The following is a 27476-nucleotide window of genomic DNA, read 5'->3' as shown; positions in this document are numbered from 1 at the left end:
AATGTATTATTATGACTTTGTAGTGAGGAGCGGGTGAAAAGCCGCTGCCCCACGACTGCTTGAAGGTCTTGAGGTTTTACTGATTAGAGCATTTGGACCATCTCCCGTTAGACTGGTGAGGTGTAGAGGAACCGTCTGTGGCTGTGGGGTAGCTGCTTCAATCTGCAGTGCCCCAGCAGAAACACTGGCTTGCTGAGCAGGAAACCTGAATTGCCGTTGAAGAAACCCACCAGGATCCACAGGCACCTGTGCTTGCTATATAGGAAACCTGCCTCATTAATATGTCTGGCTGGTCGCAAAAGCTATGCCAGAAAGCCAAATGGGCTGGATATATTTATTCTGCAAGGGTTCAGACTACAGTGTTAATCGAACATTGAGCTAGTGCCAAATGGCAGAATCAGACTTATTTATATAACCCTGGTCTACAGCATATCAGTCCTCTTATTTGTCTCTATTAAACCCGAAGGTTAACTTTGTTTTTCAGAAAATAGTTTTACTCAGAAAGCTTTTATTTGTTCAAAGAACTAATCAAAATAGACATCAGTGTCTATGTTCTGCTCTTGGTTTTCTGTTGAGATTCATTGATTCTGAGAATTATTCTTTTTGAGTGGGCATGCAGTTAATTATATCAGCAATGTTTTTTAAACATGGTGTGTGTTGGTAATGAAGAGGTGGATACCGATTTAGAAAAAGGGCAATGTCAGAATAATGTTCCCTAGTATCTGAAATGCCTTCCCAAATGTAACTGACAATGTTAAAATGAATATTAAATGGTTGGAGTTTGTTATGTTAAATGCATATTATCAATCAACCAACTAATAAAAAAAACAATATTTTATTGCTCTGCCTTCCAGCAGAAGATGTTCTGGTTGCATCTCAGTAAGTCATGCAATCAGAAAGCTTCCTTACCAAATATGGAAGTCTTTTAGTCTATGATTAATTTGTAATGCCTCAATTCTAATCACCTTTAAAAGGTAAGAAATAAAGTGAGATGATAGCAATTATGTTTAATATACTATGCACCTAATCTGCAGCACCATCCATGGGGCTTTAAAGAATACGACTGTCGCTGAACAAAAATGCACAGAAAATATTGGCTCATTTTGCCGCAACTTATTTTAATTGAATACTAATACTGATAAAGCTACATAAAGATATTTTAAAAATTAAAAAAATAATAATAATAATTGAAACCCATCGACTGCAACTTTAAAACGCCTTTCCCCTCCCTCCCCTTCCCTTCCTTTCCTTCCCCTTTTTTTTTTTTTTTTTAACAAATAAAAATTCCTTCTTCCAAAAGTTGGTCAGTGCGTTCCAATACATGCTTGGCTTGGTGGCAGTAAAAACTGGTGATTTAACACTTAAATCAACGTCTCTACAACTTCCTTTTTGCTGTCCTTACAAAGGTACCACCAAATGTTCCTGTCAGGACACTGCACTCTGATTGGTTATCATATTATTGTTAATAAAACGATGAATAATCCTCTCCCAACACCGAAACCCTAAACCTAAGGTCACTGCAGCCATTACACATCTAAAGTAGTTCATGTTTGGCAGTGAATAAGCGTTTTTGAAAGAAAAAAAAAAAACACTGACCGGAGGTGCTCACTTCTTTCGTTGTCCTGATGGGAATATTTTGTGGTACCTTTGAAGGCAGGCTTCCTTTTTCATCTCATGTTGGAATTCTTCCGGGTTGAAGGCCAAAGCGCCATATTGTCTATGAGGCGGAGAAGAAGCAACCGGGGGAGTGGAGCTGAGGAAATTAAGTAAGCTTGCTGTATTAACAACATTTAAAGTTACATTTCCACACAGATAAGTACAGTAATCGGCTGGCCTGTATATCTGCAGGGGTTAAGACACTTACATCTTTTTTTTTTATAAAACATAAAAAGACGGCCAATTGCATTTTTAAGTCGCAGAGGCCCAGGTAGCAGGACACACATACACATACACACCACCTTTTTGTAAGACTTGAGATGTGTACAAAGACAGCGGCGACATTCAAGCATTGGTAGAAATTTTGGTGACTTTTCAGGCGATTGTGTGAAGCTTGACGTAGAATTTATATTGGCTACCATTATGTATTATTTACATTAACTTCTGATTGTTCATGATGTTCTGTCCTTTTATCAAATTCTGGACGTAATAATTGTTTGCGCTGTTGTACATGGTTTAAATATTAAATATGCATAGGACACTAATGTAAACACGGTAACTTAAAACAAGATGACTGGTAGCCGATCTCGACATGTCCATGGTCTGCAGTATGCTTGTTGTGTTGGGTGGGAAAAATTGTAGCTTAATATTGTTAAGAAAATGTTTACTTTTCTCAGTGCCGGACGCATTGGCACAGCAGAATACCGAAATGCGGTCCTTTGCTTTTTTTTAACACCAGTGAGCTTCTGATCCCGCACGGCATGCCCACGATCAGGGTAGCCCCTAGAACAGCAGTCTTGTCTGCATAAAAATTTTTGTCTGGAGTTTAATTACCAATTGCCTTTCCCTTTGCGTTTCCTTTTCGTTTCGGGATTTGTGTTTGATCGCTACTCACCCAGAATAGCATATCTGTTTTTGCTTATCCTCCCTGTCTGCCTTTTGGAGATGTGAAATTGAGTAGCAACAGAGGACAGACGATGTGGGGTTTTGTAGAGCTTCCAGAACCTTTACCCTGTCAGCAAGTTCGTTTCTCCACTGAGATATTGTTGTACTGAAACTATGGTACTGTACAACTTTTGCTGAAACTGCTGTTCAACTTTCAGTGTACAGGCAAAGTGCAACACTGGTGAGTAGCCCGCCAATCGTTCCACTAAAACATTATTTATTTATTTTTTTTGTGCCTACAAATCGAAGTTGACTTGCACATTTTTAAGAGGAGAATCGGTTCCCGTTAAAGTGTCTTGCTAAAACGGTCGTCTCGCTTAAGTGCGTCTCGTTTAGCTGGCGTGTAGTGTTTAATATTATCTTGTGTTTACAGTACCAGCCACACACGCAAACATTTTTTTTAATACAAAATATGCAATGCCCCCAGGTGTTAAGGAATTGGGTGATTATAAAACCAGTTGACTGTTTCCGTCTAGTTGCTGCTTTGAGATGCTCAAATACCATGATTACTGCCCATCGAGCTCAGTTTAAATAACTATTGTCCTTTTGTAACACTCCTTCACCTTGTCACCTTGTATTGTCGGGTCGGACGCGACCTCTGGAGACCTCCATGACGAACACCCTCCACCTATTTCTGTCCATAACTGCATCTCGGAGATCACAGGGAGATAGTCCTGTTATGTTTTTGATCTCGCCTAACCATCCTGTCCACGGTCTGCCTCTCCTTCTCCTGCCTTCTCTTGTTCCTGACATGATTGTTTTCTCCAACCCCGCGTTTCTCATCACGTGGCCAAAGTAAGATCATTTCTGCTTCACAATCATGGCCTCCAATGGTAGTGTTGCTCCAGTTTGTTCCATTATCGAAGCGTTTGTTCTTCTGTCAGTCCTACCACTCCTAACTGTACTAATAAGAGTGCTGTTCAATAAGGTGTTGTAGTGTTTCTTTGTGAAATGATTAAGTCTGCTGTGTGTGTGGTATCTTGTTGATTGATGGAACTAATTCTCAAGTTCATCCTATTAAAGAAGTAATGCAACAACACTTGGGTTCCAGGTACTGCATGCATACTTCAAGTTTTATTGCCCCTTGTTCTCAAGTTTCATTGCTATACAGTAAATTTAATGGGTTTTTTTTCTTCGTAACCGTTGTGACGATACTTTATAGTCACACTGGCTGAAGATTTACTATTTGTCTCAGCATTTTATTTTGTGTATTAAATGTTAGTCTTATGGTGAAAAATGAGAAACTGTTGGAACAGATAGTTTACTCAGTCCATTGCCAGTTCTGAGCTTCAATGACATTTTACACAAAGTAACACTACATTAAACATCTTTCCATTTAGGATCCAGCCATCTAAACTTCAGGGTTAATGATGTGGGATCAAGGCGGTCAGCCGTGGCCACACTGGCCTCTGAGCCAGCAGCAGTGGTTGCAGACCTTCCAGCACCAGCAAGACCCAGGTATGAGTTTAAGACTTTTTTTCCAGTAAATGTTTGTGTGTGTGTGTGTGTGTGTACATAAAATCCACACACACACAATATATGAATTCAGTGTTTACAAATGTTTTTTGTGCTGAACTAGCAAGCTAAGTAACTGTATTCTTTTTAAAATGCTATTTTATGCATTACTGTTTGAAACTCTTGTGTCTAGACCCAAGAGTATAAGCAAGACCACAGATGGCTTTGAAATTGATTTAATGGACTCCATTGTTTTGTATTGCATTTGTGGTAGCTAAATCACATGCGTTACTTAGTATTTAGTAGTTCCACCTTTTGTACATGACGATCACTTGTCATTTGCAACACATTAGTTAAGCCAGGGAATTCGATGTATATTCCACTACTAATATAGTTTGGTTGGCTGTGCCTTGGCTACCTGAAACTTCACATACTGCCATATATTCTGATTCAGATTAGTGTGTCAACATTGGGTAGATCAGGTCTCTGTCAGTTCCCTTTGTGTAGAACATAATATAACCCTCTCTTGTGTTTACAGTACCAGCCACACACACAAATAAACCTTAGTTTGACTGGATATGATGTAAACAACATAACCAAGTAAAATCAGTGTGTATATATGAGACGAATATCCCAATAAGCAATTCACTGACAATAACTTATTTAGAAATGAAATATCTGATATGTAGGAAAGCACAGCATCTGGACAGTTACTTTGCTATTTACAGTCTGGATGTGTTTTTGTCTGTGTTTAAATTAGGTCAAGTGGATTGGGCAGCTCTGGCACAAGCATGGATAGCTCAGAAGGAATCCAGTGGACCAAATGTGGTGGATCAGCAAGGAATGCAGACCAATGGCCAGGAAAACCAGGGATTAGACACCGGTCCAAATAATCATGGAAACTTCCAGGGGGATCCAAATTTCAGCAGCATGTGGCAGCCAGGTTTGACTTGTTTTTCTTATTTTAGAATAACTACCCCCCCCCCCCCCCCCCCCAAAAAAAAAAAAAACAAGTATATATTAGGATTTAATTTGAAATGTTTTTAATATTGGGGGGAGTTGAAAACAAAATTGTAATTTGAAACAAAACCCACCCCCTGACTCTTACTTTTCACAACCTTACTAAGTGTTCATTGTTATATATTTGTTTTTGTTTGCAATACTCCATACTGACTCCTGCCTTTGCATGTTTGCTGATCAGAATGGGGGATGCCCCATCAGACTCCTCACCCGCCCCCACAGCAACAGTGGATGCCTCCAGCCCCAGGGCCGATGGACGTTGTTCCTCCTTCCGAAGACAGTAACAGCCAGGACAGTGTTGATTTCCTTCCAGACTCCAGACATGGCATCTTCAACCAAAACAACCACAACTTTGGAGGGCAACCAGAGAATTTTACTGTAGCGCCAATGGCAGTCAACCAGTTTGACTACCAGGTAAATAGACCTTTTATACAGTCACGGATATTAAAACAATTTATCCTGGGTCAACATTTAGAGAATCTTACCTAAAACTAACCTAACCTAAAACATATATTTAGAGCATAGATAGTTGCATTCACATAATGTGTACTTCGAGGGCTACTGAAGTTGATGCCTTAAGAGTTAAAGAGAAAATTCTCTGTTGTTTGAAATGAACTAAATACCTTCTTATTTCAGCATGGTGCTGCTGCATTTGGCCCCCCATCTGGTGGGTTCCATCCTCCTTACTGGCAGCAGAGCCCTCCACAGAGCCACAGAGACAGGCCACCCATGTTTAGGGAGCGGCCACGCTCTCCCATCCAGATGCCGGTTAAACAGGAGCCCCCTGCACTTGGTAAGTCTTTTACCCTTTCCAGATAGCAACTTTATGTTTTCAGTGTTATGTAAACTCTTTGGGCAAAACCAAATGTCCGCTTATCTATATATATAAAAATGATGTACAAAACTATATACAGAAAACCCAGCTCTCGCGCACAGCCAACACACAAATAATCAATAAAAGAGGAAACTAAATACAGTCATGCCACAATAAGGTCAGCCAGAGCAGCAAAGACTAAACTCCACGCCTTTACCGTTGCTGGACTCGCCCCTTTCAGCCTGGCTGTGGTCACCTCTAAATGAACAATATTTCTAAACATACAGAGCCAAGAGTGGGCCAGAATTATATCTGGTGATATCCAAGCTACACAATTTACTTTTTAGAGGCTGATAGGCCAGCAAGTAAAGTTCTACGCTGAGTCAAGGAAAGATTAATCAAGGAGTCATGGTTAAGTAAAAATAAACCTTTATTCTCATGGCTTTTTAACCCCTGGGTAAATATTGAAAAAGCAGTTGTATCTAAATTCAATCTAAACTTGTTTTTTTTTTAGTTTTTATTGTATGTGATGAAATCTAAGAATATGTTTGACCCCCCCACTACTCACATCTGACACTGTTTGAGTGGAGGAGTTGAATATTAGCAGGTTTTTTTTTTTTTGGCTTACAACTTTCGCCCATGACGAAACTATAGTCCTGTTGATGAGGTAAAGCTTGAGCTGTTCTGTAGTGCAGATTGGTTTTTAATTTACAGCGCCTTATACTGCTTTCTTTATGTTTTAATTAACTTTGAGTGTTTTAGAAATGGCTTATACAGAAATATGATTTTAAAAAGCCATGCTACATTTGAGTATCAGCATGTCAATGTATATATGTATTTATCTGTATATTTTTGTATTAATATCTGTAAAAGGGTTAGTAAATTACTTTTAATCTGTATTGTTCTCCAGATGCTGTAAAGCGCAGGACATTGCCTGCATGGATCCGTGAGGGACTGGAAAAGATGGAAAGAGAAAAACAGAAGAAACTAGAAAAAGAAAGAATGGATAAACAGCGTGCTGAAATGGCAAAAGATGAAGAGAAGGATAAAGAGGAGCCGGAAGAAGAGGGTGATGGACCTTGTTTACCACGTAAAAGTAAATTTGTAAGTATCAGTGCTTAAGCCAAGAGCAGTGGTGTGTGTGCTTATTTTAGTTACTGTAATACAATCAAGATGTTTTAAACCTTTTTATTTTTGGTAATTATTATTATTATTATTATTATTATTATTATTATTAGGACAGTGACGATGAAGAGGAGGAGGAAGATGTCAGACCTGAAGCAAAAAAAGTAGAACCGGAAAGTAGAAGTCCATCCCCAATACATGAGGAGCAGAGTGAACCAGAAATGACTGAGGAAGAAAAGGAATTTCAACTGGTACCTCATATGCTTATTCAGAATATTACTGACAGCAGGTTTGGGTGTTAAATCGGCATCCGCCTTAAGTAATAATGTCTTTCTCAGTTTTAGCAATATTAAGTTCTTGTTAAGGTGTGTTTTTATTTCTTAGTCAGAAGAGTCCCTCTTTCTAATCAGTTAGCTGCAGACTGAAGACATAGTCCACCACAACACATCCTAGATGCTGGGTAAAGAATCTTTCAGAAATATTATTAAAAGGTATTCCTGGGATGACTTTGCTAAAGTATGCAGTGACCCTCTGTGTTTGGGTATATGTATTTGCTTTTGCATATCTATATTTCAGTGCATGCACATACAGAGGCTTGTTATATTTGTACAATAATCACACAGTAACTGAAAGGTTAAAAATATTTGTATAAAATCATATTAAATGTAAATGGAGACGTCTATAGGAGTCTAGGAGTGTATGATAAAACTGAGATGCACAGACGGATCAGGGGATGAATGTTACAAACATACATGTTAAATCAATAGTTCTACATTCAGCGCTGCCAGATTATTATCTGGTAATATAAATATAAGGCTTCAAAATTCTTCCGTAATCTGTTCCTTTTTGTCTTTACAGATGATTATGACCAAAACTGTGCTGACAGAAGTGCTTTTTGAGGTCACCAATGAAGAAATCTACTGCGTTGCAAAAGAGGTTCACCGCAAGGCAACAAAAGGCATGCATTCTGCTTCAGATCAATATAAACAAGTAGATGGTGATGCCAGCATGTATACAAAAAAAGCTTTTAACTATTTGTGTTTAGACTCTACTAATTGAGAACAAATACAAATGTGTAGCTTATAAAACAAAATGCTACAGAATTGTTGTTCACTGGTATAAAATATGTAAAATGTTGACGCACTATAGTTGCAGTGCTTTTTTCATTTTTAATTCTAGTTCTGTATTTGTCTTGTTTTATAATTTTATTAATGTATTAATTTAGAATTTTTTTCTGCAGTAATACAAGTAATATACTAAGGTAAAAATGCTGTCCCCACCAGTCTCTGCTAATGCACTAGTAGAATTAGGAGATTTTTGTATATGTGGCATGAAACATGCATAAAATCAATAATAACCACTTTTTTTTGGATAAGTAGCACACCTTTAACTTGGTACAGCCACAAAGGTTCTTCCACGTCTCGTATTCCTAAAAGGACGTTGGTCGGCTTTTTTGTGAGAATCTGCATTAGTAAAGAGTGGTATTTCCCTCTTCCTCTAGTATTGCAAGCAATGTTTGATTTCATGTTAAATGCTAATTCTCTAAAAGTGCATCTGATGTCTTTGTTTTCCTTTTTAATGGATGTCATGTTTGTAATTCTTCTCTTGCAAAGCAGCATTAATAGTACAGTTTAGCTTTGCCATAGAATCTCATGACTTTGAAAACGTGGCTATATGTGTTAACATGTTGTTCCTGTTGATGTGATACAAAGCTCCTGCAAAGCAGCTGGCACAGTCCAGTGCACTGGCTTCTCTCACTGGACTCGGTAAGTAGTTTCTGGTCTAAAACTGGGGAGGTTTTTTTTTTTGGGGGGGGGGGCAGCAGTTAAGAGGATCATATTTTCCTCTGCCAGATTGTGTCTAAGAAATCCATTTACACAAAACACTGTTTCCTATTTATGCAACTACCAAATTGTAAGATTTCTGTATCCCGTTACAATAAATATGATCAATGCTGATATAAAATAAATCTTGTACAGTACAATCTGAACAGTCTAATCTGTTTCAAAGTTAAGTACATACCAAGATATCTATCTATCTATCGATTAATGACGCATTGATTGATTAAGAAATAATTGATCAATTTAATATTGTCTAGCTGAGTGCGATATCAAAAACCGTGCGTGAAAAAGGAATCTTGAAAAATGGCGGCGGGCACTTCCAAACATATTTGATGATACTCTGCCTTTACTACCCATATACCAAGATACTCTACCTTTACTTCCATCACGGGGTGTGCAAGGGATCACGGTATATAAAGAGAGCTCCAGGGCTATTTTTCTATTGTGTCTATGGAGAGGGGTTGGATTGGGCTTATTTTCTGGCGTGTTTAAAAACTCTGTTTCACTGCCCAGGGTCCACGGAAGATCTATATTAACCTAGTAAATGATGACGTAACGTAATTGATAACAAAAATGAACTTTTCTGAACACAGTCCTACATCCCCAGTGCTGTGTAAAAACATTGTGATTGCAGTATCACAGAATGTAGCAAAATACATTATTTACTGCAGTAGTATGGTCATAAGCTTTACATTTGGCTGTATTATTGCAAATGTATTTAGGCTACGTCAGCAGCTATTTAATATTACCGTAATGAAATATGTGAAATAACTTAAATAATTAGCTTGACCTGATTCTGGAATTCACAATTCTCTATTCTTTATATAAAAAAACTTTTAATTAAACAGTTTAATTAAAGAAATATTGTAACATTGTAATCAATTAATATAGGTCTTTGTTTTATTTATGTATTTTTTTTATATGTACAGAGAAGTTACAGTTGTAAATTATCAGTTAAATTTGAATATGGTTAAAAATGAAAAATGTATATAAATTGGTCTAGTACCAAAAAATCCATGTTTTTTTAATTGCGTTTAATGTGCGAAGCTCTAATCTCTGCTTTCTGCGCCATTTCTGGTACTGCGTTCAGAAAAGTGCATTTTTCATACCGGTTACAGTATGTTATCAATAATTAATACTAGGACAAATAACCAAATATTCAAACAAATATTTTTTTTACATGTATTCGGACACAAAAATCAGATGTTTGTATTCGCTAGAAATTCCAAAACATTACTTATTTACTGCCTCACCAGAAGGCTCAAAATGGCAGGATCAGGATCAGCACAGCAGCTCTTGAGCCTCGATTTAAAAGTTTTAGACAGCAAAAAGTAAACAAACCAGATTTTGGCCGCGCATACATAGTGATCTCTATGGAAGGTCATCTGGATCAAAAATGTGTTGTGCTGCTTTAGAGCGAGTCAGAATCTCATGGGACAGAAAAAAGACAAGCACGTCATTCTGAATTGCCTCACTTGGGGTGCCCAACTTGCTGGAATTTATTTGAAGTGTTTAAGGTTTTGCTAACAACGATGAACTGCTATTTGGCATCCTTTGTTTTGTAGTTAATTCACTGGGGTAAAGCAAGTCCTACACAACGTATTCTTTACTCCTGGGATGTTTTTCTACTTTTAACGTGTTACATATTGTAACGTCTTGCTGTAAAATAAAGGCGCACACACAGGTGTTCTGAGCAATATAATGGCTTTTATTACTCTTTGAAAATGAACAAATATTTGAACATGAAAATCCTGTGTTCGTCCCAGCACTATCATTAACACGGGCTATGTTTTTTGTCAAGACACCCTGGGCAAGAGTAAAACAGACTTTACAAGTTATTTTTAAATATCAATAAAATCAGCTCAATAGAAAAACTTCTCCTGGGCTCTCTATATATCCCATAACCCTTTGTGCACACATCTAGAGAAAGGGCAACAGGAAGGTATACCCAATATTTCGGAATGAAGAAAAAAAGACTGCAACTTGCAACATTTGCTCATCGGTGCTTTCCTTTCACGACAGTTTATCATATTTTCTTAGTCGCCAATATTTTCAAACTGTCAAATTACATGTAAGTAAATATATGTATATTAAACATTAGCTGGCATTATGAAACATTTGCAGTAAATAGCATTAAGTTAATACTTGTCATTCAATACAATTTCATATCACTAGCAAATAGGTTTGATTTAATTGTTCGCATAGATCGGATGATCGATTGATCAATAGAAAATGTTGTATTTTTTTTTTATTATTTGTTTCATTTTACTGAATAGGGATCAGTTTAGCCAAATGTATTGTCTCTTATAAAAGTCTGGGTTTGTGCATGCAGGTGGACTGGGTGAGTACGGATCAGATGACAGCGAAGATGAGAGAAGCGAGACAGGCTCTGAAACTTCAGACACAGACGATGAGGAGCTGCGGCACAGAATCAGGCAAAAGCAGGATGCCTTCTGGAGGAAAGAGAAAGAGCAACAGTTTCAGGAGAGGCAACAAGTGGAAGGTGTGCATGAACTTCTCAAGCTTAAGAAGTTAAATATCTATCTGTATCTATATGTCTCCTTCAACATTTGTCTTGTTTTACTCATTTTACTTCAGATCCAATTAAGTGACTGCGTGTTTAAGTTAAGCAATGTAGAATTTCTAATTCGAAGTCGTAAGTTTAGGTTCTTCCATTTTATCCATACTGATTCAATTAAAGACAACAGTAGTTATCAGAATGTAACTTCTTAATTTGTTTTCTTTATATACTGGTTTATACATTTTTAAATTTTCAACATCCATTAAAACATTTTTTTTCCTCTTGCAGAAGAAAAACAGTCTGAGAGAGTGAACAAAGAGATGCATGAATATGACAAAGAACAGATTTTCAGCTCAGTTAAACAGGAAATAGTAAAAGAGAGGGAGCCCGAGCCTATAACTGAGAAAAGAAAGTCTCGCAGTGAGACTGATATCATTGAGCCCAAAAAGAATGTGAAGGAGAGGATAGGCAGGAGTAGGAGCCAGAGCTTTTCAGGTAGCAGTAGCCGGAGTAGCAGCAGTGAGAGCAGTAGTAGTAGCAGCAGCAGCAGGTGGAGCTCCTCCTCCGCCTCCAGTTCAGTTAGCAGCCGCAGCTCCTCACGTTCTTTCACGCCGAAGAGAAAGAAAAAACGCAGCCGGAGCTGTTCCCCCTCACACAGGGCCAGGCAGCGCAGCAGAAGCAGGAGTTCCCACAGGCACAAGAGGGAGCCGAGCAGGGAGAAGGGGAGGGATAGGAGGAGGGCCAGTCGGAACAGGAGCGCAGACAGGAGCAGTAGGAGGTGGAATCCCAGCCGGTCTAGGGAGCGCAGGACTAGCAGGGAGAGGAGAAAGAGCAGGAGCAGGTCAAAGATCAGGGTCAGCCATAGCAGAAGCAGAGACCAGCACAGGAGTGCTGACAGGAGGAGGAGTCGGAGCAGGAGCAAGCGCAATCAGACAGGCAGCAAGGACAGGGACAGGAGGAAGGACAGGAGCCAGAGCAATGATAAGGACAAAAAGAAAAAGGACAAAGAACAGGACAAGAAGAAAGAGAAGCAAAAAACAAAGGAAAAGCGAGAGGAAAAAGATCACAAGTCTGTAGGCCAGGAAGGGAGTAGTACCAGTAGTAGATCAAAGAGGAAGAGCGAGTCGTCCAGCCGGCTGTCACGACAGGATAGCAAGTCCACCAAGAAAGGCTTGGTTAAGAAAAGCAAGAAATATTCAGATTCTAGTGGCAGAAGCAGCTCTTGTTCTCCGGAGGTTAGCAAGGAAAAGAAGTCTAAGAAATCTAAACGTAGTCGTTCACGATCAACGGAAAAATCTCACAAGTCTGGTAAGAAGGCAAGCCGCAAACACAAGTCTAAGTCACGATCAAGGTAGTACACTCTTTGTATTTTTTAAATGTATTTTTTTTACCTGATTGTTCATTGTATTGATCGAATAATTAATGGTATAGCTGAATAGATGTGCCTGTATTTAGTTCTACCTTTAACTGGTTAATTAGCTGTTCTATATTTATTTTTTTAAATTCCCGTTAGTAGTCGTTGTCCCGTGCCCCCCCTCCCCCTCCCTTATGGGAGATCCTGATAAGGCTTCATAGTGTTCTCTGCTGGGAGGTTTGGGGCTGGAGCTTTCTTGGCTCCCTTGTGACTTGTGGCTGCCAATATGCTCCCCTAATCCACTGCCAGCTGTGCTTTTTGTATGGCAAAGGATCTGCATACTCCACAGTATTTCCCTCCCAAGGAGTGCTTTCACAGACAGCATCCAAGAACTGCTTTATATGATTGGGATCCAGAAACGAGCCACCTCTCTAGACTGGTTAACAGAGACATAAGCAATGAGATTCATTGACCTACTCTGCAGAGTCATCATTCTTGTGTGTTAACCCAAAATCTCAAGCCAGTATTATTGAAATATTAACAGCTACACTGATGTTTCTTTTCATGCTTTTTATTCTTTTCAGGTCAGTCACGCCAGTACATCGCAAGCGTTGAGGAATGATATGGCACCTGAACCTTATTTTAAAATTCCATGAGTTTTAAAGGCTTGTCTCATTATAGAGGCAACTGTGTAGGTGGAAAGCGTAATCTTTTTTTCTTTCTTTCTTTGTAAATAAGGGTGTGTTTTTTTGTGTTTTTTTTTTTTTAAGTGCTGTCTGCAATACATGACTTTCTGAATGGTTGGTTTTTTCCTTTTATTCATATTTTTAAGGTTAGTAGATTCAAAGTTTAAAGCCAAGCTATTATTTTGAAACTGTAACATTTAAAAAAAAATACAACTTAATGTACATTGCTGTCAATAATAAAAATTCAAATGACATTGTGAGTTTTATTTTTCATTTGGATTTGTAGTATCACCGATTCTGATCTTGTATGTATCCTTAACATGACTGTTTAGTTGTTAATCAAACATGAGCAGCTTTAGCAGAAATATGTGTGTATAATCAATGCATAATTAAATGTTTGGCAACAGGGCAAATACATGTTACTTTTTAATTGTACACGTCTATATAAATAGCTGTAGGTCATGATAAGTTTGTATATTTAAAGATGGCTTGGGGTATCTATGTTACTGATTCAAATGTCATTTGCATTGGATACTCAATTTTGGTAAGAGATTTCTGCAGACCGCAATCCTTAACGGCTGATGACCCAATTCAGACCTGTTTGATCTCCGTCTTTCACCAATGGCAACAAATAGGACTAATTTTTAAACAAGTGCCAGATAGAAAATTACCTTAAACCAGCCACAGGACTGAATATGACCTTGGTGGTCAGTATTTTAGGGTCTGCTTTTTATAAGCTCTGCATTATGAAATGTAATTTTCTTTTTTTTTAATAAATGCTACGAGAGAAAAATAAAAGGTGTTCCTTAGGTCAGTTAATGTGCACTTTTTTGTGTTGCATTAAACAGCAAGTCATGTTAATGTGTTTTCTGTTGATATTCTCCTTCAGTTTGCATTTATTATATTGTAGAGTGAATAGAAAAGTATTTTCCATGGACTGTTATTATTATTTAACTATTATAATACTATAAGTTTATTCAGTAGGATAGGCAGGAGTATAAAACCCAGCATAAACATGTTTTCCTATTTCTGGTCTGTATAGTTTTATATTTATTTACAATCCACCATTGTTGTTAAATTGTTTGAACCAACTGCTAAATCACAATGGAGTCAGTTTACTAATCACCTTAGTGCATTTACAATGATCAGTTTTCTTTAGTTTCCTTTACGCATAAACTGATATTTTTCATTGCCGTTTAAATAATAATAATAATAAAAAATAATTAATAACTTGCCTAAATATAACAAAACTTTCACTGAGTAAAGGCTATATCCTCTGTAATTGTAAATAATATCGCTTAAAAATAAATGTGGTTATTGAAATGAAACAAAGCTACAATGTTAACGGGTCTGCAGTCGGTAGCTATCCAACAGCACTAGTTATATTTATAGTTTCGTACTTGGCTTGATTCATTCATGGGTTTGCAGCGATGCTGAATTTCTAAGAGAGTACGCTGTCGAAACTGCCGGGTTTCATTTGTTGTATTGTTAATGTCTAGCAGAAAAACTACAAGTGTATTTTGAGAAGTGAAAGCATGTTTAGCACGCAGGTGGTACAGCAGACTAGATGTACTTCTGTGATACTGGATATCCACTTTGACAGTAGATACAAGTAACCCTGTTTCTATCCAATGAACCGTCAGAAAGTAAAACAAAAATAAAAAATAAAGGTCCCATTCACAAGTCCTTCAGTTTCAGTGCTTTGCTACATTATGTGGTTCCGTGACTATAATATATTCAAACAGTGACACTCATTCAGTCCTGGCATGCACTAAAATGGTGCCGCAGGAAATGAATGCTAAGGGACAAAAGAGGAGTGAGATTAACGTGCATTAAAAATATATATATATATATAATCTCCCCAAAAATTCACGCGTTAATCGCAGGAGTTAACTGTGATTATTTGACAGCCATAATTAACGTTTTGTTTTGTTTATGGACTTTGGAATACCTGTACGATGGGTGTCTTCAGTAATAATAGTATTTACAATGTATCGACAACAACGATCAACCATTTTGTTACAAACTTTGCTACAGTCTGGCATAAACAATGCTTAACATAAAAAAAGAACAGTCCTACTACTGTAACAGGACCAGATTTTTTAAATCATTTTATGGAAATGTCTGGTTTACTTTAATGTTTTTAAGCAAATTGGCCAGTTGTTCTTTATGATCTGTTCTGCATACCAGTCTGCCAGAGGGCAGGATCACTACAAGCATTGTATGCAACCGTCTGATTGGTAGAAGTATTATTGGCAATCCAATGAAAACCGCCAATAATAGCAAAATAAATTCTCCACCAAAATTTCCTGTTATACGGTAATTATACCCCCCGGTTTTGTGAATGCCAAAAACAAGTAAGGTGTGAGAGCCATTTTTACTGAATAAAGATATATGAAAACATTAATAAAAGTATAAGGCTTTTATTTGTCAGATGCAATAATCTATCTCTGTTTCTATCTATGTATAGATGATTATGTAGTGATATAGAGCAATGTATGTATATGTACTGTGTGAAACATGCAAATGAATATCTAAATTGCTTTATCTTTTAAATCGTTGACAAGTTGACTAAAATACCCTCTGCATCGAATTCACATCTTGACCTTTAACTCACAAGTATTCTGGGGAAAATTGGCAGTATTTCCTGCTAACTCGCGTGATAACTCGGAAAAGCATGGAAACGCCTCCTTTTTCACCAACTGGAGTTGTCCATCAACTTGAGTTCTGGGAGAATTCAGGCCAATTCTGACTCAAGTTGGCTGTCCATGGAAATTAGGTATTAGTCATTTCCTGTACTAGAGGGCTGGCTTACTTCAATGGTCAGGCTATGTGACCTACAGGACAGGAAGCAATGGGTTCATTTGTAAAGTGGTGCTTAAAAATATATGCATATTCCTAAATGAAGAATTAAAAAAAAAAAAAACAGGAACAAAATATCTTATCAATAATAACATTAATTAATGATACTTAAAAGGTCAGAAAAATGGGCGAATTTAAGAGAATTTAATTTCAAGAATACAAACTGCTGCCACGTAGGAATCAATCCAGTGGATATCAAAAAATACATTTGAGAGGTGCTAGCTTAGAGATGAGATGCACCTCTGAGCTAGTTTATCAGAAGAGCACATCTCTGCTGCCTGGGGTTTCAGATTGGAGAAGCCTGTCCAGAGAGGTAAGCTGGTAGAGAGGGCTGTTAATGCAGCCTCTTTAGAATCAGCCTCAAGGAGGAGGGCAGTGTGTAAGGACATGAGTGTAGCCAGGAGGGGATTGGGAGCTGAGCAGGGAGGTGCGACTGTCTGGAGAGAGAGGAAGGTACCCAAGGCAATCCATGCAGGAATCCTAGGTAGAGTAATTAAAGGGGACAGTGATGCTTATTCAGGTCATGTTAACTTCCCAAAGCAAACTGATGTTTATGTGCAGAGACATATTTACACCCACTAATATTGTTTTGATACATCTATTTAATGTTTAGATGATATTCTGGAATAATAAGGTCAACCTCAATTAAATTAAGACGTGGTGACATGTTTCAAGTTCACAACCAGCATGCGACATGATGATTTTAATTAACTTTAATTAAAGCTGCAAAGCTTGTTTAATTTGGAACTGAATCTGCTGAAATAGAAATACATCTGTAACTATTAACCATTTAATAGTGCTGAATGAAATACAAAATAGCAGTTGTACACTCACTGGCTACTTTATTAGGAACCCCCACCATATTAGGTTGGCCCATCTTTTGTTGCAGTGACCGTATGGAATAGATTTTCTGTGACGAGGATTATGGCCACGTTTGCGATTGTCAAGTTCATCCCACAGCTGCTCAGTTGAAATGACATCCTGAGTTTGTGCTGGGCAATGAAGGTGACTGAAGTCTGTCTCGTATGTGATGTGACCAGTGACAGACAGTACAAAGCCAGCGGGGTGGATAGTATCTGTTTGTCAGAGTACATATTCAGCGTAGTGTGGTGGACTTGGTGAGTGGAAATCGGCCTTCCAGTGGAATCAAGGGCCCCAGGATAGTTTGTATTTGTAATTCCTAACATTGCATAAGATGTGCCCTGTGGAAGGCCTAGTGAAATCCTATGAAGATGTTGCCCCATAATACAGTCAATTTTCTGCTCTATTCCAGAGACAATCTGTTGAATAGAAATAGTCGTCGAAAACCAGGAAGCCCTTTATCTTGTTATGAAATATTAGATGTCAGCTGCGGTGGAGGCCTATTAAGTGAGGTACTGTAAGTGTTATGGGTTAATTATCTTTTTAAAAGTTGTGTGTATTGAGGGGTCATTTCTGTGTGGTAGGAAATTGGGTAAATGAAGGGACATACTGAAAGGAAGGACCATGGTTTAAAGTGGAAGTCAATTGTAAAGGGGAAAGTTACTTCAAATTACATATTTGCTTAAATCTCCTATACTACTTATTTACAATGCAAACTAATTTAAATAAAATTACGGTAAATTATTTTCAGTTACTACTTTTACTATTTACTAGTTATAAAACTTGCAAGTAATCAATTGCTCATTTTTTTAAATCTATTAAACAACTGAAGATAAACAATTCTGAATTTGGAAAAGAAGAAAACCCAAAATGACTTAAATGCAAAAATGTATTTGGTCTTTGGGTAAGAATATTGCATATTCAAGCCCTTTTATGGTTGTGCTTTTATACATTTTATTACTAATATCATGTTTCTCTATAGTTTATGATCATTTATTTCAGCAATTATTCTTATTTAATTACAAACATTTTAAATAAATTAAGAAAATCCCGATAATTAAGAAAAAATATATATCTTAAGATGTTTTTGTAACATACAAAATACTATTAAACACTCTATACAAAGAAGAAATGTAAAAAGTGTTTGTTCACAAAATAAATGCACATTACTGACTTAAAACTGGTTGTAATAGTATATGTGAAAGGTAATCTTAATAGTATTTAAATAATGTATACACTGTTGTACTGTAGGAACCGTACACCAAATTAGAACACTGTAAAGTCTGAAACTACTGTATGTACTACATATACATTACCTATAAATATGAGTAAAGAAAGGAACACCCTAGTACATATTATATACATATTTCCATCTTATTCTCGCCAAATAATTCTTAATAGAGTACTTTTTAATTTTTAAAAAAAAAAATTAAACAGCCATTGCATTAACAGGGTTTGTGTGCTTATGTGGCATAGTAAATTATTTGTAAAAAAAAATTGTGTCTGAAAATTCACTATTAGTATTAGTATTACAAGCAGTAATTTTACTGTTACAGTTAAACAGCATTGCATGAGACGTGTTTATTTTGTTTGGTTTGTCAGGTGGCTGGGTTGAAGTACATTATGAACCTGTGTGATAGCAGAAATGTTACATGAAGACTGATTTCATTTCTAAGTTTAGATTTTTACTGCAAGTAAATGAATCAAGAGTATGACCTAAAAGTTCTATATTAAGAAAAGCAAGAAGTGGTGACATTTCACCCAATCTGGAAATAAGCGAGCCTCCACTACTGCCCAGAGGAGGGGATGTTTTCCTGTACTGCACAATGACTACAGAAAAAAAAACATGCATTGAGAAAGGTTTGTATCTTTAAAATGCGCAACTACAAAGATTTGTGGTGAACAGTGTTTTCAGTAACAAGATACATGCTGTCAAGCTCTCTTTGGACTGTTCATTTTCTAACTTTTTTAAAACTTCAGCTTGTTGAGCTACAGTAAGTGTGGTATACCTCCACTTAGAAGTCTCTGTAACTGCAAGTCAAGTTGTTTGTGGTCACGCAGTCAACTCAACCAATGCAATTATCAACTGGCTCTTTCATGCAATTAAGTGAATTATGCGATTATCAGATATGCATTTGAGAGTCGAATACCATGCAAACAAATAGCGAATTGTTGGTACCCAGAAATTGCTATGCAGTTTATTAAATGGAGTATGAATTTATCCGATATGCAATTCAGTGGAGTGCACTGTACTGGAAAGTGTTATAACTGCTGTGGTAAAAGGCATTGCACCACAAGAAGACAAGCATACTTATAGCCTGTCTCAGCTGAGAAGAAATTGCAGAGGTTGGGAAGGAAAGTCTGGCAGAAATAGGCCCAGAACACAAGATTATGACTCAGTTATGATAACAACCCTGGAAGATGACTCTGTGACGCTGCTAAAAGATATTCACCTGTAAGAAGTCTTTCTTATAAATTCATGGATATATCTCACCTCTTAGAAGACACTGTGGAAGTTTCCTTATTGGGTGCTCCTTTATGTTCATCCACTCCAGATCACAGGCTTGGTGACACAAGATTTGAGCCCTGGTATGTAGAAGAATCTGTGTCTCAATGCATACCTGAACGATATCAGTGTGCACATTTGTATGATCTTTGCAATTCTAAGTGATACTTTATTGCAATTACTATTGCATATATAACGTCTGTGAACTCAGTAGCCTCTCTTCAGTTATAGTTGCCTGCAAAGTCGTGTGTAATGCAGGCTGGATCTTGCCAAAGTGTCTTTCATTTTAATAAGTGCCAGCACAGCAGTGTATTGCCAGAAAAATGAAACCTGGTCAATAGTGGTGGTCACTAGAAGGCACTGGCTCCTGCTTTTAAAAGACACTTTCTGTGTGGTTCAGCCTACAGTACGTAACATAGATATGGCAGGCAATTAGAATTTGAGGGCATGCTGCACACATAGGTGAAATCACCTTAACTAAAAAAAAATAATAGTTGGAATAAGGACCATTTGGAAAGATTACACATCTTAAACAGCATATCTGATTGAGTTAAACATACTGCAATTCTCTGTTTCTACCCACTATTGTTTAAAGCCCTTTTTTATTCATATTTTTAACCCTAAATGCATGTGGTCAGTCAGGCTAAGACTGCAGCTAGTTGTTTGTTTTATAATATCTCATTTTGTAATTCATGTGACAGGGTAAGAACCCTATTTTCCACGAGATCAGATATGATGTAAACTGATACATAATTTGTCTCTGAAATCAAACAAACTTGGATATGCTGTATGTTGACCCTAAATGGGGAAGACTTGGTTTATGCTCTCTTTCTCTCTCTCTCTCTCTCTCTCTCTCTCTCTCTCTCTCTCTCTCTCTCTCTCTCTCTCTCTCTCTCTCTCTCTCTCTCTCTCTCTCTCTCTCTCTCTGTGTCTGCATCAATTCGTTCTCCAGATCCGTTCTTTGTCAGCGCTGGTTAAAACTTGAATTTATTGTATCTCCACAATTAGATTTTAAAGCTGCTTTAAACCTTGCTTTAAAACCACCTCACATTTCAGGCCACTTTTTTACACCCCCAGTTTGCTCCTGTTATCAGGAAGAAGGCCACCATCATCCATTCCAAATGTATTAAACCTTTTTTTAAAAAACCTTCTACAAACTTGGATGTAACTCATTTTCTAACCAGTTACAACTAAAACTGAGAAACAGTGAATTGGAAAGAAAACTTAAATAGATAAATAGTATCAACAAAAACAACCTGTTCAAGTTACCTAGTTAAAATCACGTGACATTGATTTTTTACAATAATGCACCTTAAGTAGTAAGACCACCCCCCAATTAGGGACATTTTGTTGGGCAGTTGACTGGCTTTAATGGAGCGATATCACTGTACTTTAAAATCCAAGAAGTGAAGGTGTCAGTTCTTCCTTTTAAAAAAGGTATTGTGTTAGTGTAGTGTAGTTTTAGGATCCTAACTGAACCACACTCATTTTATTTCTTGCTGTGTAACTTTTTTTGTCTTATTTAGTGTGACAATCCAATCAGCTGGTACTGTAGTTTCATGAAGGCAGTTGAGCTCAAACTCTGTGCTGTTTATTTACCTAATGTGCACGCATGTTACAAGGTCTTATGCAGTTATGGGGCAGCAGTGTGGAGTAGTGGTTAGGGCTCTGGACTTGACCGGAGGGTTGTGGGTTCAATCCCCGGTGGGGGACACTGCTGCTGTACCCTTGAGCAAGGTACTTTACCTAGATTGCTCCAGTAAAAATCCAACTGTATAAATGGGTAATTGTATAAAAAATAATCTGATATCTTATAACAACTGTAAGTTGCCCTGGATAAGGGTGTCTGCTAAGAAATAAAAATAGTTGAACCTAATTGTGAGCACTACCAAATATTTTATGAAAGATATAACTACAGTCAGAGGGTTACCTAAGCAGTGGACTCACAGGGCTCATTAATTCATCTTACCCTCTACCTCTGAGAAGCCTGAGGATACGTTTGAATTGACAACAATAATATATGAATTAATCTAATAGAGAGCACAGTCTTTTTTTTAATTCTTGGAAGCAGGATCTCTTGTAAATGCATGTTTTTCTCTTATAAAAGTTAATTTTAACCTCCAATTTAAATAAAATGATGTCACTTGGAGTAGATGTTTGCTAAATTTCCTGTATTCATGCACAAGTGGTCAGAACGTTTGCAAATCCAAGTTAGAGCTGGCTGTGTCTGTATAATTTGGCTGTATGTGTAGCCTTTCTTGTATATTGATTATTTGTCAACCATAAGACTCTCAAACAAAAGTGTAATGGTGTAATGTTTTCCAGTTATAACTGGTGCTATGTATTAACATTGCCTGGAATATCCCTCAATTCAGGGGTGTAGAGATACACTAATATCACAATATGATACAATACTTATCCCCGTATGCAGGCCACAATACAATATGGATCACGGTACATATGATGATCCTGATGGCTACTTGTTTGATGCGTAATAGGATCAATTTATCATTTAACAATGCCATTTTTTTTTTTTTTTTTTTTTTTTTAAAAGACAAACAGTAAATGAGTTAGGGAGTATGTATTCATACCAACTATACAACCCACTTATTCTTCATTCAAAACCCACTTGGTATCACGATGCAAATGATACATAACACTATTATGACATGATATATCATGTAAAGAAATACACAATGAATCGTTACAGTCCTCATACTGATAATTTATTGTTTAGTAATTGAAGCATTACTGTAAATCCCAAAGTATCCAAAGCATATTCTTCACTGGAAATTAAAATGATTATTGTAGTATAGTATTCTTGTATTGTTTATTGCACAGTACAGTGTGGTTAGCAGCTGTTTATGTTGGTGATTCAAAGCATAGCCAAATTAGCTATGTAAATGAATTGCATGTAAATATGACACTAATTTGATCTTTTTTTTTTATTTTATTTTTATTTACAGCCTGTTTATTACTACTAAAACAAAACCAACCTGTCCTATTCATTAGCCATTGTTGTTGCTGAAAGCATCCTGAAGATAGTACCCAGTGGTACTTATGACTGGGACAAGTTTATAAATCCTGTGGACCTGGAAAGAATTCTAGAGTCAAGTGAGTATTTCAGTTAAATGTACCAAGTGCATCTACCAGCATATCTCAAGAATCCCATTCTCTTTAGCAAGAAATTGAAAACACTGGACCCAGTTCAATAAAGGATCATCATTTGTTTATTTATAATTCACAAATCCAGTGCATTCATAGTTAGGCTACACTGACAGTAAAGTGTACACGTGCTGTACTGGTATTTAACAAGGGGGTCTTGGTACTACTTCACCCCAGGTACTGTTTCTCCTCACTGCACTACAGCAGTCCCTACTGACCACTGGCCAGTCACCCGGAGATCTGCTGTAGATCTCCATGGTGTAGAAGCTTGGTCATATGATTGGAGGACACCCACTAACCTTCAGTTCTCCTGAGCTGTTGTGGGGGTTGCTGCGGTGAGGGAGCATAATCGGGGGTAAAATAATTGGGCGCGCTGAAATATATACCTTATTTTTAGAAAGTACATTCTGAAGTGCACAGGTATGCCTGTGTCTATACATTCGGTTATTAAAGTGTGTTAATTTTGTTTTATTATTGGATAATTATTTATTAATGAGATTAACCCTAAGGCCCTCGGTTTATTTGTAGTACCCTCTCATTCCAGAGGCTCTCAGGAACACTGAAAAAAGCTGCCCTGAAGATGTCAGTAGAGATTTGCGATGTCAGGGAAATAGGCCTGAGAGTAGAAGAAATACTGCTATCTGTTTTGATTCCTTCAAAAAGTATTTTGGTGATGAAAGACATCACTGTGCCAGAGGGATTCTACTTTGAGGGTAGTCCATCCGTAAACCAGACAGCTAACAATAAATGCATGAGAATGAGAATATGTACTAATAGATAGGAAGGTTCTTAATGTCCAAGTTTTTGTTTTTATTTTTAGTTTTTTTTTTATTAAAGGTTTTAAAAGACTTTCTGCCATTGTTTTTGTGGAGTAAATGACCTAGTGATGTCCTAGGGCTCTGATTTTAATTTGAAGGAGGCCAGCTTGTTGCAACATGATAAAATTGGCTTGCGTAGCCTTTACAGAGCCCCAAGCGAGTTCTCAGGAGTTAATTCTAAGCATTATAAATGTGTTCTTGTAGACGCTGCATAGCAAAAGATTGTAAATGTCCTTTTTTAACCTTTCCTTTGTTTTCCTGGCTGATGCTGCAGGAGTGCTGAACCTTGATTGTTTTGAACCTGACCTTCTGTTTCAGTGATTTCCAATCTCCCTTTGGGAGTTCTGCATTAACAAAATATGAGGTCAGTTTTGTATCTTAGTCCATGAACCAAGTTGTGAAAAGCCTTTAGTTTTTCAGTTTTGCTGCAGTTTCTGGGGTGGTTCCATGAATTGATGTTAAACAGATTTCTTTTTATTTTATTTTTTTTCTAACCTTGTACAATGCTTGTAGTTTGTAAGGAAATTGTCCCACCAGACACTGCAGCAAAGCTCTAAAATTTGTGGGATGGCTCATGGACTGTCTGGGATACAAAGTAGTATTAAAGACATGGAAACCTAATAGACATGAATTATTATTTAGCAAACCTCCATTTGCATTTCAGCATTACGTCATATGGACACTGATTTATTGTTCCTTATAAGACAAGTGGAATCTCTCTTCCATTCAATTTCAAATCCTGTTACCCAATGATAGGACAACACAGCACAGTTGAGATAAACACACGTCACAAAGGGTTCAATGAATGCAGCCTAGCACTGAGCCCAATGAATGATTTGAAGTCAGACTTAGCAGATGCAACACATAACGCATACAAAAAAAAAATTAATGCTAAAACTCTTGTAATTTTCTTGCTATAGCTACAGGTTACATACACAGCCTGGTCACTTTTTATTAGGACATGTACGCAATGTCCGGTTGAGCCACAGTTTGACCTACTCACAACCTTGACAACATGGCATAGAGCCATAGACTCCACAAGGTGTTGCCCTTGCTGCTGTGGCACCTGCTCAATGTGCACCTACTATCCTGCTTCTTTCAAAATGCTGTTACATATTTCTCTTTCAACATTTCTGGTGCGCTGTTTGCAGTTGTGTTGCAAGGATCACTATCGCATCACATTATTTGCATCTCTAATTCAGTGTGATGCCTAATCCAATTGGGAGAACAACTCTTAATACAACAGGCAGGAAGTGCTGTTGTCTCCTCATACACTCAAGCATCCTGCAGTTATTGCTTAATTGAACAAATCTGGATCTTTCTTTTTTAAAAGTTTGAGAGTTTAAAAATAAGCATGGTTTTACGAAATTACCAAAATGCTGGTAGTTTTGGCCTTAATGGTTCATAGTTTCTCATGGGCAGGGGTGCTGGAACTAGGGGTGCTGGGGGTGCAGCTTTGCAAGGCTTCCAACATATACAGGGGTTACAGTTTTGTTCCACTATAAAAATTGTTTGAGCGCCAATGCTCATGGATTTAAATATTGATTAATTAGTTTAGGCTCCTCTGGTGGAAAGCTATTACCTGTAAAGAAGATTGCCAGTACTGTAATGGAATCTTGATTTCCTACTTGCAGTACCTTATGTGTTTTCTTTATTCTTGTTTTCCATTATGCTCGGACGTCTTCTACGTTGAATCCATTAATGGGATGTGTTACAGCCTACTCTCTGGCTCCTGGAGTTGGACTGACAGCACAGCCATTAACTATGCCATTCATGCAAAACACACAACCTGAGTCAGAGTTCACAGAAACTACAGCAGACGAGCATCAAGATCAGAAAAGAACCAGCACTGAAACACGAGAGGAAGAGAGTGTTCACCCCTAAAGTATATTTCTTATTAATATCAGGGTCTGTAGCGGCCAGTAATATTCACTACTTTTCTTTGTGCAACTCTTAAATTAAGCAGCATAATTCAGACAGTTACCAAACATGTCAGTTTATTGTTCAACAAAGAAAAAAGGTTATGGCTGTTTTAGAAGGAACACCTAAACTAGTGTCAAGTTAATGAACTGCCAAGCTACATGTGTAAGGCAAGTTTCAGAGATGACCAAAACAATATTGCATACTGCACTGAGAAGGCAAGAAGCAGAACCAACTAATGTGGTTGAACCTAAATGTGTAAAACTAGATCATGTACTACTATTTTGGGTAACTGTCTATATTTTTGTTACAATTGTATGTCTTGAAGGCATCTTGTGTGGCTGTTTGAATTAAATTAAAACACACATCTTACAATCAGTTTAAAGATTGTCTTAATGTGGAAGCCAGTTTTCTGCTAGTAATAAATATATTAGATTGTTTCTGTTGTGAATAAACTACATTATACAATGTACATTTCTGCCATGTACTGTATTACATCATTTCACAGCACTAATGATCTTTGTACATGCCACATATAGTTTACTTAAAAATAATACAGAGCCTCAATAAAGAGAAATGATTGTGTCATTTATGTGTTTTTCTTCTGTGTATTTTTTTTTTTTTTTGGTTGTCAAAAAAAAAGGATATTGTTCTTATTCATAGAGACAATGGATCCAAGAGTGCAAGTTTGAGACGAGGATGAACAGAGTAATGCACAATAATCCATTGTTTCAAGTGAGGTCAGCCAAGAGAACGGAGGTATTTTCCCTCAGTATTTAAGCCCTATTTTATAATCACTGCAAATTTAACAGAGTACTTGGCTTCTGTAGTTATCCCTTTGGCTTGTAACTGTTGTATCTGCTACAGGTATGAGGTAATTCTTCATCAGCTGGGCTGAGAGAGACAGCTGGCCTGTTACAAGCTGGCTTTCTGACTGAAGATGCCTGTTTGAACCCCTGTCTCAACCCCTGTCTCCTTCACTTGCATAATAAAGGACCTGTAATCTTCAAGAATCCTAAAAGGGATTGTCTCTTCATTAAAACCGGAGATCCAATAATACCAGATATGCTGGTTGTGAAATCTGGGCTATATTATTATTATTATTATTATTATTATTATTATTATTATTATTATTATTATTATTATTTGTTAGCAGACAAAACATTACAAAATATCACAATAACAAAATATAAGATAAGCGTAGTTATAAAATACAATACAATCAGTAGTAAATAAGAGCAAATTCAAATGAGAGAAAATAAAAAATACAATACATAATTACATTTGAGAGCGACTTCGACTAAGAGCAGTTAAACTTAAAAATATTTCGTTACAAAAGTAAATTCCCTGCAAGTAGTAGTAATGATTATTATAATGCTAAATAATGATTAGTAAATATACTTATTTGATGCCATTTATCATATGATATACTGTACTGCTTTATACGTTTTTATGGAAACTTAAACATAGTATTTTATGTTGCTTTTTTATGTGTACGTGTTTTGAGGAAGTTAAACTTTAAATTATTTCCAAAATTCTGTGGGATCAGTAAGGCAGTAACGGTCACATTGGACTCTAGATGTCTTTGCAGTGTAATCATCTTAAAAGGGGGACTCTGCAATAGCTCCTTTCATTTCTAATGAAAAAGGAAGGTGCAGTATAGGCTTTGTAGGGCTTTAATTAGAACAAATGCCTCCGAATACCCCAACACATAGTAATAAGAAAAGATACATGTATACATACACTGTATCTGTTTAAAAAAACTTGGTTTGTAGTTTACCGGTATATAACAATTCAGTGGCACGTTACATGCTGATCTTTAGTGAATAAAATTATTGAATACATGCATACACATTATTATTATTATTATTATTATTATTATTATTATTATTATTATTATTATTATTAATAGCAATAATACAAGCGA

The 27476-nt window shown here is 37.0% G+C and overlaps 1 protein-coding gene across 1 annotated transcript; it reads left to right on the top strand.

Annotated features, from left to right (window-relative positions):
* Window positions 1-1640: 1640 nt before the first annotated feature.
* On the top strand, window positions 1641-13671 carry LOC117402998 (arginine/serine-rich protein PNISR-like). The gene is made up of 12 exons (XM_034004796.3): window positions 1641-1766; window positions 3942-4059; window positions 4817-4999; window positions 5258-5490; window positions 5713-5869; window positions 6801-6994; window positions 7129-7266; window positions 7874-7973; window positions 8728-8781; window positions 11189-11359; window positions 11666-12728; window positions 13316-13671. The coding sequence occupies exons 2-12, from the start codon at window positions 3969-3971 to the stop codon at window positions 13344-13346; spliced, it is 2415 nt and encodes an 804-aa protein (XP_033860687.2). The 5' UTR covers window positions 1641-1766; window positions 3942-3968; the 3' UTR covers window positions 13347-13671.
* Window positions 13672-27476: the final 13805 nt, after the last annotated feature.

The sequence above is a fragment of the Acipenser ruthenus genome, chromosome 5, assembly GCF_902713425.1.
Source record: "Acipenser ruthenus chromosome 5, fAciRut3.2 maternal haplotype, whole genome shotgun sequence".
Lineage (NCBI taxonomy): Eukaryota > Metazoa > Chordata > Actinopteri > Acipenseriformes > Acipenseridae > Acipenser > Acipenser ruthenus.
This window is presented reverse-complemented; position numbering and strand designations above follow the sequence as displayed.